This window comes from Monodon monoceros, unplaced genomic scaffold, assembly GCF_005190385.1.
Source record: "Monodon monoceros isolate NGI ecotype Baffin Bay Population unplaced genomic scaffold, NGI_Narwhal_1 Super_Scaffold_11, whole genome shotgun sequence".
Lineage (NCBI taxonomy): Eukaryota > Metazoa > Chordata > Mammalia > Artiodactyla > Monodontidae > Monodon > Monodon monoceros.
This window is the reverse complement of record NW_021703767.1, coordinates 128,647,264-128,665,809: the sequence shown is the minus strand read 5'-3', so window position 1 is coordinate 128,665,809 and position 18,546 is coordinate 128,647,264. Positions and strand designations below refer to the sequence as shown.

Here is an 18,546-nt window from a genome sequence, read left to right as displayed (position 1 = left end):
GGGGCAGGAAGGTAGGGTATCAGACTAGGGAAAATAAAGAGACTGTCTCATCAAGGGGGCACTGCCAGTCCTTTACCCCACTACCCAGCACAGCCACATGCGGGGGGAGCCCAGGTCCTCATCTCCTATATTGTGTTTTCAACCCCACGACTGGTCAACACCCATCCACCATTGCAACCTCATCCTCATACCTTCCACCAAGGAATCTTCACTCACTCATTCAGACTCCATTTGTCAACCACAAACCAAGCTGCAGGCCCCAGGCTTGGTGCTGTGGACACAACGTCCCTGGCTTCAATTCTTGCTCATCCCCAGCCACTGATTCTGACTATCTCAAAGCTGTCTTAGGTATTTCTTAACAGTAACTCTTTCCCAGGAAAAGCGTAGGGATCTTACTTCGAAACTAAGAGATCTGCAAAGACAAAACAACCCAAATCCCTGAGAAATTAAGGTAAGGTGGCTCGTATCCAACACCTAGTCTCCTGGCAGGGACAGAGCAGAGGCGAGCCTTCTTAGGAATGGAATGATCTCCATGAACCCGAACAAAAATGCTCTCACGTAGACTTCTCCAATAATTACTTGCAGATGAAGAATATATTCTCTCCTCAGAATACCCCTCCTTGCTGAGCCCCTTCTGCCTCGTGCATCAGCTGGGTGTGCTCACTCGTGACCCGTGGGGCAGCAAGTCTGCCAAGCCACACGCTCCTCCGTGTTTCCTTTGGCAGCTTCAGCCGAGGCTGGGAATTGGTCCTACACCCTAAAGAGACACGCTTCAACAGCCAAGCAGCTCTCATGTAAGTTAAGGAGGGACATGGCTCAGCCTAGCCAGGCCAGCTCTTCTGCCAGTGTTGATGTTTCACCGAGTGAGACATGCACTTCTTTTTAATTCCCACTAAGGAGGACCCATGTCTCTGGTGAAGACTGGATGGCATCCAGCTTTCTCCCAAGTGAATCCTACACCTGGCTGGGGTAGTTCAGGTGTGTGTGTGCTGCCTATCAAAATCTATCCTCAGCTAAATAACATTTATATGACACTGGGTGACTGGAAAGTGCCTTATAATCATTACAATAATGACAGCCGATCCTCCTAATGAAAAGGAGATTTAATTCCATTCCTGGTAGATCTTCCTCTTCCGCAGTCCCAAGACTGCACCTGAAACACGTTGTAGACTTCCAATAAACATCGTTGGGCATGTTCTAGGGGTAAAAACCACGTTAGGTGCCCGGGGGTGTTGAGGGGTGAGTAAGAAGTTGTTCCTGCGCACAAGGTGCCACAGTCTAGTGTGAGGTTGGCTGGGGAGACAACGGACAGAAAGACCACACCAGGCAGAGTGAGCTGTGCTGGGAAAGCAGGGCCAGCAGTGCATTTATTGAGGGTTTGCAGAGCGCCCGACAGTGTCCTGAGCACTTGACTGGTCTGTTCTCATTTCATCTTCCCAACCCGAGATAGGTATTGTGATTTTATCCATTTTATAGAGGAGGAAACTGAGGCACAGAGAGGTTAGGTAAATCACACAGTTAGACCATGGCAGAGCTGGGATTCAAACCACATGTTCTGACTATAGAATCAACACTCTTAACTGCTACTCTGACCCAGACAGACCTCATGGAGTGGGCAGACCTTGATTCATCCTCTTTTTTAAGGATGAGCACAAGTGACATCTTGTATGAGGTTGGGAGGGCTTTGTCTTGAGGGACCAAAAGGTTAGGCCAGACTTCTGTCAGGATCTTTCCAGACCACAAATCTGTGCCTTCCCTGCGGATAAGCTTCCTCTATCATGCAAGATCGGGAACTCCTTTGTCCCCAAGGAGCCCACTGCTTTCCCTTTCTCCATGAAAGTGACCATAATGAGGTCCGTGTGATCCTGTGAGATCTGAGAAGCTTAAGAGCAAGGCCGTTAGCTGTGCTCTGCAGCAGAGCAATACTCTCATAAAGCTGTCCCCCAGCTGCAAAAACCAGAGAGCTTGTGACTTGCTGGAACCCACACAGCAACTGCTCGGGGAAAGGCAGGCTGCACACGTCCACCCTTGAGGGCTCAGCCTGGACATGTGTTCTGCTAAGAACACACCAGCATCGTTGCTCTCCACATTCTGCCCCCTCCTAAACTCTCACTCTCCCCTCACACCACAAAGTGGCCATTTTTTCCAATCGCCAAAGGTGTTTTGGGGAATGGCAACGCTAATCAGCCAAATGGGTGGGGTATGGAGATGCCTCTTTTCCCCTCCATTTGGAGACCCTCCAATTCTTCATTCTGACTTACTCAACAGCCTGCTGCTCTTTGTCTGTCACATCCATCCTTCATGGGCAACACTGTGCCAATTTTTAAATTTTAATTTGAAAATTTTTACCATATTTCAAAATGCCAACATGCTTTCCTGCCCCAGAAACACAGCTGGAGTGCAAACCTGGGTGGCTCGGCTCGTGCGTAGTAGAGCCCAGAATTCAAGTTGGTTTGCAAGCCTGGGAACCAACATATCTGAACCTCAGCACACATCCCAGCAATGACACTGAACGACAGATCAATCCTCCCTTCCCATGCTCAGGAGCTAGAACCACACACCTCCTATTTGGTCTGTGAGGAGAAATCTGTAGGCGTTGGGTTGAAATGGAAACAGGAGTTATTATAATAACGAGAAAACATAAATCTAAAAAGCCATTGGAGAAGAACATGTAATACTTTTAGGTGAGTTAAAACAATTAACTGTCCCCAGATGAAGGGCAAGTATCATTTGTGGCAAGCTGATTTGAGAAGGTCTGGGACGTGATATAAAACGAAACTGAAACCCACAGTGACCAAATTAATTTCTTTTTCTCTTTCCATCTTAATTTAAAAATGGTGCAAGAAATTTTCCATTTGGTGCTGGGGCATCATTAACACTTCTCTTATACTTATTAATTTTGCCTTTCAACAAAGAGAAAGCCAGCTTTGAGACTCAGCAGCTTGGCAAGCAACATTTGCTAGAATATAATACAGTGGTTGGTTTAATTTTATTGATTTTTTTTTCAGTTATCTTTTATCTATGGCAAATAATACAGTTTTATCAGTTTCTGTAGCAATCTAGAACTTTGCTTCCATGAACCAGGCATCACGTGGAAGTTTTAAATGCAGATTCCTGGGGCCCACTCAGGATCTCCTGAATCAGAATCTGCATTTTCACAAGGTCCCCCAGTTGATGCTGACACACTTTAAAATCTGAGAACTTAACTGTAGTTTACATTTTAAAGACATTTATTTACAAAGAAAAAGTGAATTGTTTCAAATAAAAACAGTTTGAATTAGTATGCAGATATATGACAAACCATGCTGGTTGTCCAAGAATATTTGGGAAACACTTGGGTACAGCATTTTGCCAATAAAACTAAGACCTGGGGATTCATCTCTCCAGAGACCAGTGTGCGCCACTGAACTACCGAGTACATTATCTGGGTCGAGAGGAGGGACAGTTCATTCAGTGCCAGGGCTATGGCCTTGGCCAGCAGCTTTACCCCAGACATGCCCACCAAGGCTTTAAAACATGCCTCCGTGGGACTGGACTTCCCCTCATGCCTGGCTCTTACCCATCCTGTGCTGGTGATGTTTCCCAGCTGCTCTCTGCAAGGAAATGTAAACATATGTTTTCATGTGCCAGTCAAATTCATAACACTACCTAAAAGGTAACATGAAAGTTTCTGTTGATGTTTTCTTTATGTAATTTTAGAAATAACACACTTTAAGATAAAATACTTTGCTCTTCCATTTGCATCTATAGCTTCAGTGTGACTTGCTATTTCTTGCGAAATCCACCAGCCATTTTTACAATTCTGTCATCAACAATAGTGTCACAAAGTCAGATTACAGAAAAATGCTTGATTATTAATATCTGGTTAAGCAAATAGTCACTCACATCAATGATGAATGAGGATAGCTCTGCTATGAATTTTGATTAATATTTGGATGAGTTCATTCATCAGCATTGTGAGTGATTTCTTTGTGAATCACATGATAATTTTCATATACTGGAAGAATAGTCCCTCTAATTTTTGTGCCATTCCCAGTACAATAGCTACAGACATGACCCACTTTTAAGTTTAATCTGCATTATTAACATTTTCTGCATCCCTTTCTTAAATCTGGACAATCAACAAAACAATAATTCAACCCCTGATTTGGAGTGTTTGCCAGTTTCCATGGTGTAAATACTCTCACCATGGCTGATTTCAAACTACTAACATGATGTAAATGAACACAAAGTTGGGAAGAGATGTGCAGGAGCACAGCATTATGTGTTATTTCTACCACGCAAGTACCATTGATGTAAATTACCTCAGTAGCATAGATAATGATAAAATGCAAAATAATTAGCCAGTGATGTATTTATTACCCTTTTTCATATAACTTATTTGATTGTAACTTGATATAATCTAATTTTGAATGATGGCTACACAACAACCAGATCACAAAATTCCTGAAACTTTAACACTTGGCTTTTGTGAGCTTTTAGGAGCCAGCTTCAGCTCACGGCTGCCCCTGGCCACTCTGACTCCATTTGTCTGCCAGGGTACCCCTCTCCCACACAGCCCATCTAGCCAGGCCCCGGCCCCAGAGGGAGGAAGAAAAACCGGGCTACTGATCACAGGACTTGGTGAACCATGAGGGTATTTTAGAGGGATCCACCTTCTCTTTGAGGGAGACAGCTCTAATTTGGAGGGTCTTAAGTTGAGGCATTGGTGGAATCGGCAGCATTAAGTACTGGTTGTTAAGAGCACAGCACTGGGGTCGGCTGCTGGGCTTGAATCCCAGCTCTGACCCTCAGGGCCATATGCTCCTTTTTTTTTTATTTTTTAAAATTTATTTCTTTTTGGCTATGTTGGGTCTTCATTGCTGCACGCGGGCTTTCTAGTTGCGGCTAGCAGGGGCTACTCTTCATTGCAGTGCGTGGGCTTCTCACTGTGGTGGCTTCTCTTGTTGCGGAGCACGGGCTCTAGGCTCGTGGGCTTCAGTAGTTGCAGCACATAAGCTCAGTAGTTGTGGCTCACAGGCTTAGTTGCTGCGTGGCATGTGGGATCTTCCTGGACCAGGGCTCAAATCTGTGTCCCCTGCATTGCAGGCGGATTCTTAACTACCGAGCCACCAGGGAAGTCCACAAATGCCTACGTTTTTGATTCAGCAGTTCCACTACAGGAATTTACCCCTCAGAGATCCTCCCATGTATGGAAAATGAGGGACTGCATCATTGTTCATAATAAGCCAAGACTGGAAACAAGCTAAGTGTCCATCAGTGGGGAACTTCCAAATAATCATAGTACTTCCAAGCAAGGCATTACCATGCAGCCCTTAAAAAAAATGTAAGTGATCTATATATACTGCTATAGAAAAATTTCTAAAAATATGTTAAGTACCAAAGCAAGGAGGGATGCTCATATGCATTTATTTATAAATATATGAAATATTTCTGGAAGGACATATGAGAAACTAGAAACAGGAGAACAAAGTAAGTAGGGCACAGGAAGAAAAGGAGACTTTCTACTATATATCCTTTAGAAAATCTTTTGAATTTTATTCCATTTGTATGCATTATATGTTCAAATTAAATAAATGTTGGAATACAAGCTGGTGTGAGCGCCAATAGAAAAAGAACGATTTTTAAATCAAATGGCTGTTTCCTCTGAGTTAGAGGCTGCGGAGTGGTGACTGGAGAAGATAAGAGGGAAGGACGGGTTCAGGCCCTGGTTCCCCCTGCTCACCCCTGCCTCTCCACAGCAACAGACGGAGGTGGCCCGCAGGGCCCAGACCCAGGAAGAGAAGCTGGCTGCTGCCCTCAGGGTGGAGGTGCACAACACTTCCTGCCAAATCCAGAGCCTGCAGGCTGAGACGGAATCCTTACGGGCCCTGGTGAGTGCGCCGGGAAGAGCCTTGGCCTTTCCTGCGTGAAGTTTTACTCTCAACTGTCTAACTGTAGTCATATGGGTTTCCCATCTCACAGCACATGAGTTTTGAGGCCTGCAAAGGATCAACCGATACCAAATGACAAATGTAGTAGACACAGTTAGTGCCCCAGTGAAATCCCCTTCACCAGGCTGCTGCCATGACTGTTGGCTGCTGATGCCACAGATGCCCAGAGACTTGCCCTCTGCCAAAAAGAAGACCTGGCCTAGGATGGTAGGCGTGCCCCCCCAGTCCTCAGCCATTGGCCAATGACTGACTGACAGTGGGGTTTAAAAGCCCAGTCCACTTGCTTCAAAGTGGACTCTGCTCTGTGTTGTAATCCACACTCCAGAGCTCTCCAAGGGATCAGGCTGTAGCCACAGTCCAGCCAAGACCACCTCCTGGCTTAACACTTTACATTGCCCTGAACTGCTTTCCTTCCCCCCCTTTTCCTGAAAGGAACTCCTTAATTATTGGCATGTACCAGGATCCCTGTGTCTGGCTCTGCTTCTGGGGAACCCAAGCAAAACTAGTAAGCTAGCTAGCTCTTCAGACTCACTGTGGTTTGTGGACGGATCTCTTGCATTATTAATTATTAGTTAAAATGATTATTAATAATACAGTAATCCACCTTCTGATCTCTGGAGTGGACTGAAGTTCTGTTAGGGTCAAGCACGGCTCCTCCTGGATGCCTCCAGGGGGCCATGTGTACTGAATCAAACCACAGGTGTTCGTACACACCAGAGTGCACGAAGGTGTTGGGTTGTATAATCCCTGTGCAGCTGAGGTAGTCTGGACGTCGTTGAGGCCCAAGAAGCCCCTCTCTCCCAACAGCCTCAAGTCCTGGGCTATTTGGGTACTCATTCTTCCACCCGCCCCATACACCTCATCTCAGTATTGCCACCCATGACAGCTCCATCACAAACCGCCAGCCCCACCTCCTGCTTTAGCCACAGCCTGCCACCAAGTTAGCTCAAGTATTTGCTCTAGTTGGTTCCCCTCAGAAACAACTTTTCCTCTGCCTACTGCCAAGATCATCCCATCACCCCCAGTTCCCTTCCTTCAAGGGTCTTCAGTTCACTTGGTCCGTTGTCCTCGGCAACAAGGTCACATGGTGCCCAGTCAGCTCAGGGAAGATGCTCAGTCTTGCTACAACACGACACACGTCTCATTGCTCCACTTTTCTCCAAGTCATCCTCTGATGGGATCTGGGTCAGTGCAAGGGGGTGTGAGGAAAGGATCTGAGGTGAGAAAGATCAGGAAACTACAGCCTAAATCACTGCTACTTTAACTAAAAAGTTGTCTGAAAGAGATTGCGTTGTTCAGTGTTATGTGGATTTTATGCTAATCACTTTTATTCACCTGCCATAACCCTTGATAAACATCCTAATGTTGGGAATGCAGTTGCTTTAGACACAGTTAAGAGGTTGCCATTTCTCCCCCAGATGTCCTCGTGGCTGCCAAAATTACAACTCTTCTGGTGATAGAAAGTTCCAGGCAAAAGGTGAGGGATGTATCCTCAAGCCACGTCATCAAAAACAAAGCCTGGAGAAATTGCAGCCTAAGTAGCTGGTGCACATCACCCAGCTCATACTGCACACACATGTATTGGGAGCCTACTACGTGCTGAGCCCTCCCTTAGACTTGGGAGAGGCCATCAAGAATTATATGTTTCCTGTCTTCTAAACGCTCATCACCTGATTGGTAAAAGAAAACCAGTACACAAATGACAGAAAAAAGCAGGGATACTTCCTGTGTTCCCCAGAGTGGATGCTCCAGCAGTCTCCATCCTCACACGCCCCCAGCCCGCCCTTACCTCTGCCCCTTGGCAGATGCTGTCACCAGCACTGTTCTGCAGAGAAGATGAATGTCCTCCAACTTGAGGTCTCTGGCTTCCATTTCCCACCTCAAAATATCTCTGAAGCTTTATCCACCCTCTCCTCCCTTCAATAGACTCCACCTGTCCCCTGTTGCACCATCTGGGCCATTCCTCTATCTACTGTCCCCTCTCTCCTGCTTTATCAGTGTCCCCACCGCCTGGAATTGCCTGTGGGTAAAATAGAAAGTCTTCCTTTGCCAGACCTTCCAATACCACCCAACTCCGGCTTCATTTTAATGCCCAGAACTCATCCTTTGCTTTCCTACACTTGAGCCCTTGGATATGTTCTCCCATGTCTAGAAGGAGACTCCTCCCCCGACTCTGCCTCCTCTACCTGCTCCTGTCATCCACACCGTGGGCACAGGTGAGGTGGAGCTCACCGAAGTGCCACACCCACCGTGAAGCCTAGACCCTGACTCCAGAGCTGGGGTGATCCCTCCCACCTGCCACCCACTCACACTCAGAGCCCCTGGTTCATGTGGTTATATCAGCTCATGCACTGAACTCAGATTAACTCCTGGAGGGCAGGGACCATGTCTAAGTAGTTTTATGTCCCCAAAGCACTTGGTACAGTGCCCAAAACACAATTTCTTCAAAGTGATAGAAACAGTGATAAGAGCATGCTCACCTGCAATCTCTCATCAGAGCTTCATGGAAACATTAAGTAGGGTAGACTGTGACTGCATCCCATTTTGCCGAAGAGAAAACTGTGGTTCAGGGATTTGCCCACTAACACGAGTCATAAGTAGAGAGCAGAGCTCTCTGGCTCTATCATGCACTAGACAGTGGCTGTCCTGTGGAGTTCGGGACGGACACTCAGACCCTGGAGTCTTGAATCCTGGCTCCTCTACTCACTAGCTGTGTGACCTCCCGAAGATGCCGTTTTCTCCCTTGTACAGTGAGGATCTATTTTGGTTATCACATCCATCTGCTGTGTTAGTGGCTTAGGACAACAGGAAATCATTTGTTCATTTATTCAGCAATTTAGGGAGCACTCAGCAGAGATGGCTTTTCTCCATCCCATGTGGCATCTGCTGGGGCTGGAATGCCCAAGAATGGCTGCTTCAGCTCACATGCCCAATGCCTCAGCTCTGCATCTCTTTTTCTCTCTCCACGTGGCCTCTGCACGTACCTGGCTTTGACTTCCTCGTATCATGGCAGTCTTAAATTGTTGGACATGGCATTTGGCTTCCCTCAGAGGGTGCACACAGAAAGTACCAGGCCTCTTAACACCTGGGCTTGAAAGTCCCCGAATATCATTTATGCAGCATTCTGTTGTCAAAGCAGTCACAGACCAGCCCAGATTCCACAGGAATCTGCCTCTTGATGAGACAGTGGCAAAATCACGGAGAGAAAGTGCAGGTGGGTTGGAGATCATTGTTGCAGCTGCCTTTGGAAACGTGATCAACCACTGAACCATCATAGAATTTTCCTCATAAAGTCATTGGCATGATTAACTAGATAATGCAGGTCAAGCCCTTAGCACCATGCCCGGCACAGAGTCAATAAATGGTATCTGTTATTAATTATCATTATAAAATTATTATTATAACCTCTAGTATAGTAGCCCCAAGTTGGCATCATCTGATCACCACACCTAAACCCCATGGTCCTGACTATTGGAACAAATAGGACAAGAACTCACCCCCCAACCAGAAGATGGAGCAGTGACATGCTGGCTGGGCTCGGAACCCAGGATGGGCTGCCTCTGTCCCCTGTGGCTCTAGTAGATCAGAGTTCTGGTCGCTGGGCCTTGCAGGCAAGGTCAGGAACACAGGTGAGCCAGAACAGGTAGCACACACGTCTACGGCTTTCCAACATGGCAGAGTTCATCCAGCCATCCTGCTACCCTCAGTCACAGCAACCTGTGCACACACAGGCCCTCAAAGCTATGTAAGTCTCAGATAGCCGAGCTGGTGACATTTTCAGCTCCTTTGCCAACAAGGCACTGTTTATAGCGGCAGCCAGGCATCAATAATGGTGTCTGAGGGCCCCTGAGCTCTGTGTTCAGTCAACTCAGACCAGGAATGGAATTCAGTCCAGAAATCACAGAAGGTCACTATTTTACTTTCCGGAGGGCTTAACAATTTAAGGAAGTCCCTTCAGATCTCTAGAGACAAGAGTAAGCATGCTTTTGTGATCTCAGTTTGCTTGCTGGTGCTGTGTCGTGAGTGGGCCGGGGCAGGAGACCCACAGCAGTGGCTGATCATAGAGACTCAAGCACAGGCATCTCTGTGAGAACCAGGTCAAGATGTCAGGGACATAGGTGCAGAAGCTTGACTTGGACTCTAAGGGTGGAATGGAAAAGACGTGGCACCTCTGATAGGTGTTCCCATGAACCCACCTTGGGCAGTGGGTCCTAAGTCTTCAGCGAAAAACCCCAAGCCACATGGAAAAGTCACCACGTACACAGGGCAAAAACTATAGACAGGTGATCCAAACCTGATTCCATGAAAGGTTTTTCCAAATCACAGATGTTACAGGTCCAATGTCAACAACCACCACTCACAAACCAAGCAGTTCCCTGATAAACAAAGGGAGAAAACCCAGAGAGGTTGGAACAAATGATTCTCAAAGTCCAGGTGACCATTTCTGCATCCTCACTGCCATGGAGGGGTTTTCAGATCTCACCAGCAAAATAATAACCAGACCAGACACTGATCTAGATTTATTTCCACTAATCACATTTTGCCACCTGTAGACATACCTAGGATGGGAATCTGACTCAACTTCCTCATATCCTATGGAATTGGGAAGATTTAAATAAGATAATATGGTGGCCCCTGCTTAACAGCAGCCATGATTCAAGATGACATCATGACCAAGAGTCTTCTATTTCAGCCACAGTGGTCAAAAAAGGGTATAGAAACTTGTTTCATCAAGACTTGACTCAGTCCAATTTAGAAAGATATTTATTTGTTTCTTATGTGTTATATAAAATAAAAAGCCAGATGCTAAATTATAGAACTACATAATTACTGCTACTAAAAGATGTTAAAGAGAGGGGCATACCATTTTTTTATTGGTCAGCCCTACAGTTTGCAGGGCTTGGTATATGGGAAGATGAGAAGAAAGTTTCAGTCCAGTGGGGAGAGAGATAGGGCAATAAGTGCACCATAATAAAAGTGCTGTCACTTGGGCAACACACACACACACCCCTATTCTGTGCCAGGCCCTGTCCTGTCGTTGGGGTTACAGAGACTAGGTTCCTGCTCTCAAAGAGCTCAGCATCTGCTAGAGCAGACACGCCCCTAAGAAGCTCAGCCCGCTATGATAAGTTCAAGGGCATGCACGTGCTTGGGTAGCTGCGAAACCCAGAGGAGGGACACCCTAACCCAGCCTGGTGGTGTCAGAGGCAAGAGGGCATCAAGGAAGTCTTCCTAGGAGATGTAACCCTTGAGCTTGGACGTGGGGTGAATAGGAGTCAGCCAGGTGAGGAGAAGGGGAGATACAAGCCCAGATTTGGACTTTAGACAGCACACTGTGGCTGCTGTGGGGGGATACAGAGGGAGAGGAACCACAGGCAGGGAGATGAGCTAGGAGGCCATGGAGGTTACCCCAGGTGAGAGGTGATAAGAATCGATCTGGGGCATTGGTGGCTGGACAAGAGGGGGCACGTATGGGAAAATGTTTCCGAATGTACAAGAGGTAGGACTCAGTAATGACTGAATTTGGGAGGGAAGCAGGATCAGGGCCATATCTTTCCCCGGTTTGTATCTCATGTGGGTTCACCAGCTGGAGCACAGGAGAGGAGGGGCCAGCAGGTTCCAAAGGAAGCCGATGGCTCCATTTTGGACACCTTGATTTGAATAGGGCCCATGGCCTGCATATATTTCCGGTAAGAACCTCAGTACCGAGTCTGCTTGGGGGAGAGATCTGTGCTGGACGCATCAACACAGGAGTCATCCACAGAGATGACCAAGCTGCGAGTGGAGTAGAGACCAACCTGCACAGCACAGCTCAGGTAGAGGAGGGGGCAAATGGGCAGCAAGGGGCAGAGGAACTAGCAAGATGTGCTACTAAAACACTAAAAAACCACAGTGAGTGTGTAGAGGCCAGAGACATTTGTTCTGACTGTGGGAATCTGGGAGGAATGCAGGAGGCGGTGGTGGTTCACGAAGAAAAAACACCTGCAAACTGCCTCGTGTGTGTGTGTGTGTGTGTGTGTGTGTGTGTGTGTGTGAGAATCTCTCTCTCTCTCTCTCACTTGTCCTCTCTCGTTCTCTCTCTCACTCATCTGCCTCTTCTCTCATCATTCTCTCTCATCCGGCTCTCCGGTTCCTGTCTCTCTCCCCCTCCTTCTTCCTCTTCTCCCTCCCCACCTCCACCCCTGTTGGAAGGATCAGTGAATCAGACTAAGCAAGACTCTGGCCTCCCCAGGAGGATTCATTACTTCCCCACTGAGCCACGTCAGCCTGTCAAGGTCATCGTCCTGGGAGAAACAGAAAGACCAGGCCGATGCCAGCCCCTCCCACTGCTCTGCCCATCTCCCTCTTCCAAGGCCCTGCCCATCGGCCTTGGGTCTGGACCATATTCCCTCTCTTGTAGAAACGAGGCCTGGAGAACACCTTGCACGATGCCAAGCACTGGCACGACATCGAGCTGCAGAACCTGGGCGCCGTGGTCAGCAGGCTGGAGGCGGAGCTCAGGGAGATGCGCACAGAGGCGGAGCAGCAGCTGCAGGCCCGCGAGCACCTGCTGGCACACAAGTGCCAGATGCAGCGGGACGTGGCATCCTACCATGCGCTGCTGGACCGCGAGGAGAGCAGGTGCGTCTCTGCTCGGCTTTGTTAGGAAAGGAGTAGATACTCTTGGGTTTAAACTAGACACTTTTTCAAACACTATAGAAGTAATTAGTGTAAAAAGGAGAAATCACCTCCCAAACTTCCCAACACCCAGCCCCACTCCCACAACCTGTGTCCTTCCAGGATTTTTCTATTCATGTATATGCAAATATATAGACAAAAATATATTATGTACTTATGTATGTATACGTATATGTGTGGATGTTTGTATGCATTCATAGATGCAGACATACAGCCACACACCACAGACATACCTATATGTGTTCATGCATACTTCCTACCATACATGGTGGCAGTTAGGAATGCTTTCAGCTGCCTGTAATAAAACCTAATTAGTGTAGCTATAAACTAATGCTCGTGAAACTTTAATATGCACTCAAAACATGCCAAGCCTGGGCATCTTTTTAAAATGCAGATTCTATTTCCGAAGGTCTGAGGTGGGGCCTGAAATTCTGCATTTCTGACAAAACTCTCAGGTGACGCCTATACTGCTGGTCCACAGACCACACTTTGAGCAGCAAGGGCATAAACCATGTTTACCTAAGAGTTCCAGAAATGAGGTAGGCCAGGCTGCTCCGTGATGTCAGTCAGGTCCCAAGCTCATTTCATCCTTCTGATACACCATCCCTGTCTTCATCTTTGTCACCCCCAATTGCCAAATGCCTACCACAGCTCCAGACATCATAACAAGACATCATGCATGGCCAGAAAAGGGGAGGCAAGAGGAAACAGCAGAAAGGCTTTTCCCTGTATGGCTCACTCCTTTTTTCAGTGAAGGAAAAATGTTTTGGGGAGGCTCCAACAGACTTTTCCTTCTATCTCACATGACCAGACCTACCTGCAAGGGATGCTGGGAAAGCAACTATTTAGCTTTTCCAGCCTCCATACTGGAGAGAGGCAACAGGTTGGGAATGGCATGTATACGTCTATGTATATATATGTGTGTATGTGGTATATATACATATATGTATACACATATATGTGTATACACATACATATGTAGTCTTTTTTTAATGGGTAAGGATTCCTGTGGCATATGCATGAGTCTTGGGGCTTAGCTTCCTTGCCAGCTTTTTAAGGAAATTGAAGCCTTTACCACAATTCTGTATCATCATATTGCCCTCCAAGGTCCCTTCTGTGGCATACATTGAATGAGGAAGAGAATACATAGTAGAATAGCAGCTCTAAGAGACAACTTATCAATTACATAGTACAACCCCTCCTGATTCCAGAGAGAATAAGAAGGCCAGAGCAGAAAAGGATTTGCCAGTGATCAAAATAGGAGGAAGAGGCAGAGCTCGACCAGAGCCTAGGTCTCCTGGGTCTCCAGTGTGCTCTGTACCATCCCTTTCTCAGAAGGCAAGAGGGCCACCTGGAAGCAACCTAACCCTTGCTCTTTCAAACAAAAACATGTCATTCAGCTCCTTTCCAGCTATCTTTTTATTGGACTGATTTCTGTTGATTATAAAAGCTAGATGTTTGTAACAAAGCGAATTTTTTCAGATGCCTATGAATATCTGACTACACAAAACCGTATTAAACAAATCCAAAAAGTAACAAGATAGACTGAATTTACTTCAAGAATGTAAGGACTCCATCCAGTGAGTGCCTGCTATGTGCCAGCACAGTCTTAAGCTCTATGTTATCGTCATTTCTCCACAAAACCCTGCCAGAACTACATCATTATCCCCACTTTACAGCCAGGAAACAAAACCTCAGAGAGCTTCAATCATTTGCCCAAGGTCACACAGCTAACTACCATGGAGGTGGGATTTGAAAGCCAAACTGTCTTGTTCCAAAGGCCAAATTCTTTCCATGAGACACTTGCCTTTCGTATAATTCTGTTGTGATTTCTTTACTAATTTTCATCATCCATTGCTTGTCTCACTCAAATGTGTTTTTTGGGTTTTGTTTGTTTGTTTCAGCTAATGGAGAAACACCCTCTTTTCATGAAGAAAATGCTACCTTCCTCACCGAGTGACCAGCGAAGTTCCTTGAGGAGTCCCCACCCCCTCACACCCCACAACCCGCATCTTTCCTCACCCTCCTCACCCCCATCCCAAGCTGGATTCCCTGCTGGATTCCCCAGCTGGCTCAGCTTGAGCTGAAAAGCTTCCTGGAAGTGGAGAGTGTCCTGCTGCCTGAATTCAAATAGTCTGTAGCTTGAGCAACCTCCCTTGCCCCTCTCCAAATAAATGCTTCGTGTGTGGCTTCCAGTCTGCCCACCTTGTTCAATCCACTGTCGGATGGAGATGGATATCACTTTACCTGCCTGGCCTTTCCTCATGGGGCCATTCTTAAAGGCTTCTGGAAGGGTCCCTGAGCGTGATGCCATCTTCCTTGTTGTTCAAGGGTCAGCTGCTCTTGGGTTTATCAACATAAATGTGCTTCTTGGGCAAGAGTTGTGCTCGTGGCAGGCAAGATTGCCACCACTGGAGGCAAAAACAATGTTCTTGCTACAGAGGGGGTCTGTGTGTATCATAACCACAGGCATCACAAAGTATTTGGGTGTCTTTAACGTGCTCTTCGTGGGTAGTAATGCACAGACACATCCACTTCACTGCTGTTGTCAGAGCACTTCTCGATCAGCTTAAATGGAGCTTCAGTTTAAATCTGTGGGGGATGAATTAGGCTGTTGTTGCCTATACTTGCAGCCTCAGAATATACTTCAAGGGTCCTTCCCCAGCCCTCTCAGGGCCCAGGCCAGCCAAATATAGTTCATGAATCCGCCACATACCCAGCCAAGACTCCCCGGCCTTCTGATTAAAAGTGAAACCACCACCTGTGTCCTAGCGCAGTCTCACATGCCTCCAAAACCACACACACGCAGCCCAGACTTAATTTCTCAATTCTTCCCCCAAGCTTCTGTCAGTCCACCTGTCACACAGAATTGCAGACCAGAATATCCAAGCTGAGTCTCTGTTCTCATGTAAGCTGCTAATCCAGACAGAACGATGTGTCCAATATGGGCACATTGGAAGACACCCTCCCTCAGTACCTGGGCTTCCAAATAGCTAAGGCCGACATAAACAAATGAAATCTTATTTACTCTTAAGAAAGCTGGAAAGAGAAGCAAGACAAGACATTAGGTCTCCCGGTTGAAATTGCTCCAGCTGCTTTCCCTTTTTGGCTTCCAGGATCAAAGAAATTGTAATAATAAGTCCCGTGGGCAGGACAGCTATTTACAGTTTGTATGGCACCTTCGCACAATTCCCTCTGTTGTCTGAGGCACAGAAATCATCAAGACACCACCTAATGCTGCATTCAGCAAAGCACCAATCCCCTCTGCAGCTGCACACCCCAGGGGTGCCCACGACTGAAACACTGGGTACCAGGGCCTCCCCAGAAGAGAGAGTGTGCGCCTGGCTATATCAAATGCCCATTCACTGAGGTCTGTTTCTTTTCTTTCTTGCTTGTTACAGTGAATTTTTGCCCCCCAGCCAAGACCTGAATCCCTAACCTAAACACAGCTGGAGGGCCTCAGAAGGAGGTACTTCTGTGTCTGAATGGCTGTGCATTTTCCAGAACCTGGAAGCTGTCTCAGCCACGGGAGGAAGGGGAGAGTGGATTTGCACACCCTCCTGAGTTTCCACCAGACGCACGCTGTGCCGGACCGCAAACACTCGGTCTCCTTGGTTCCGTAATCTCAAAGAGCAGCTGCCTTAAACCATTAAGTTAATCATCCTTTGGCAGGGAGAGCCCAGCAGACTGGTGCTTCCAGTTCTCAGCACAGTTTCTTGCTGTTTCTAATGAGGCTTCATTAACAGGTAAGAAAAGGCACTGCTGACCCCCTGACTCCTCTGGGGCCTCATTTAACTCAGACTCCCTCTTACAACATCCAGTACAATTACACTCTGGAGGCAGTTCACTGACAGGTGGCAGGGAGGATGCTGCTTGTGCTGGTCTCAAGGACAGAGTGTTTGTTCTGGGGCAGACCAGAGAAGGGCTCCCGACGGACTCCTCCGAAAGCGCAGACAGGCTCTATTTCCAGACGAGGTAACGAATTCCACTGGCCTCTGGCCTGGCTCCTGGAGCACAGTGTAAACTCCCACTGAGATTGCTAGAACATCCACTGGATTTCAGACCAAAGTCCTTAAGTCTCACCTTCATTATCATCTATGACACTTCCAAGCACCTGCTGGTGCCCAGACATTTTGTTGGACTTTGGGGATCCCAGTAAAAAGAAGAGACAGTTTCTGCGCTGGTGGGTTTACAACCTCTTTGAGGAGTCCACATGGGCACATAAAAGGAGAAACAAAGCAAAGCAGGCAGAGCAGCACGTTACACTTTGCACAACCCCTTCGCATAATTCAGTTTATCGTAGGAAACATGAACATAGACATTCAGATCTGATCTCTGTTGGTTTCGGTAAGATGATTCAACAGGAATCATCAAGCACCATGCTGGTCTCTGATTATCTCCAAATAGCACACAAATATTTTTTCCAGATTTATTAAGATAAAATTGACATACAACACTGTATAAGTTTAAGGTATACAGAATGATGATTTGATATATTGTGAAATGACTACCACAATAAGTTAACATCCATTATCTTAAATAGAAAGCAAAAATATTTTTCTTCCTTGTGATGAGAACCCTTAGGAGTCACTCTTATTTTTTTTTTTTTTTTTTTTTTTTTGCGGTACGCAGGTCTCTCACTGCTGTGGCCTCTCACGTTGCGGAGCACAGGCTCCAGACGCGCAGGCTCAGCGACCATGGCTCATGGGCCCAGCCGCTCCAAGGCATGTGGGATCTTCCTGGACAGAGGCACGAACCCGCGTCCCCTGCATCGGCAGCGGACTCTCAACCACTGCGCCACCAGGGAAGCCCAGGATTCATTCTCTTAATAACTTTCATCTATACCATACAGCAGTGTTAACCATAATCATCATGCTAACTATAGCATCATGTATGTTACGTCCCTAGTACTTATTTATCATATACTAGAAGTTTATACCTTTTGACCACCTTCATCCAATTTCCCCTCCCCCTACCCCCTACCTCTGGTAACCACAAATCTGATCTCTTTTTCCATGAGTTGTTTTTTTTATTTTTAAGGTGTCACATATAAGTGAGATCATACAGTATTTGTCTTTCCGTGTCTGACTTACTTCACTTGGTATAACGCATTCGAATTCCATCCGTTATGACAAATGGCAAGATTTTGTTCTTTCTAATGGCTGAATAATATTCACTGTGTGTGTGTGTGTGTGTGTGTGCGTGTGTGTGTGTATGTATGTGTGTGTGTAATCTCACAACTTCTTTATCCATTATCCATCAATGGACACTTAGGTTGTTTCCATACCTTGGCTTTTGTAAGTAATGATGCTATGAACATGGGGGTGCAGATATCTCTTTCACATACTGTTTTCATTTCCTTTGGATATAGTCCCAGAAGTGGAAATGCTGGATGATGTGGCAGTTCTATTTTTAATTTTTTGAGGAAACTCCACACTGTTTTCCATAGCGATGGTACCAATTTACAATTCTACAAGGGTTCCCTTTTCTCCACATCCTCTCCAGCATTTGCTATCTTTTGTCTTTTTGATGCTAACCATTTTAACAGGCATGAGGTGACATATTGTGATTTTGATTTATATTTTCCTAATGATTAGTGATGTTGAGCATCTTTTCACTTACCTGTTGGCCATTCATATATCTTCTTTGGAAAAATGTTTGCATGCCCTTTGCCCATTTTTTAATTGGGTTATTTGGTTTTTTTGTTATTGAGTTGTGTGAGTTCCTTATTATAATTTGGATGTTAACCCCTTATCAGACGTATAGTTTGCAAATATTTTTTCCCAATCTGTAGGTTGTCTTTTCTTTTGTTGATTGTTTCTTCTGCTGCACAGAAGCTTTTCAGTTTGATGTAGTCCCACTTGTTTACTTTTTATTTTGTTTCTTGTACTTTAGGTGTCATCCAAAAAATCATTTTCAAGACCCATGTCAAAGA

The 18,546-nt window shown here is 46.3% G+C and overlaps 1 protein-coding gene across 1 annotated transcript in view; it reads left to right on the top strand.

Moving 5' to 3' along the window:
• Positions 1-14,829, top strand: part of BFSP2 (beaded filament structural protein 2) — a 73,218-nt gene extending 58,389 nt beyond the window's left edge. The window contains exons 5-7 of the mRNA XM_029214974.1: positions 5,742-5,873; positions 12,334-12,554; positions 14,516-14,829. Of these exons, the coding sequence (XP_029070807.1) occupies positions 5,742-5,873; positions 12,334-12,554; positions 14,516-14,519 (357 nt within the window). The 3' untranslated portion in view covers positions 14,520-14,829. The remainder of the gene's footprint in view (positions 1-5,741; positions 5,874-12,333; positions 12,555-14,515) is intronic.
• The last annotated feature ends 3,717 nt before the right edge of the window (positions 14,830-18,546 follow it).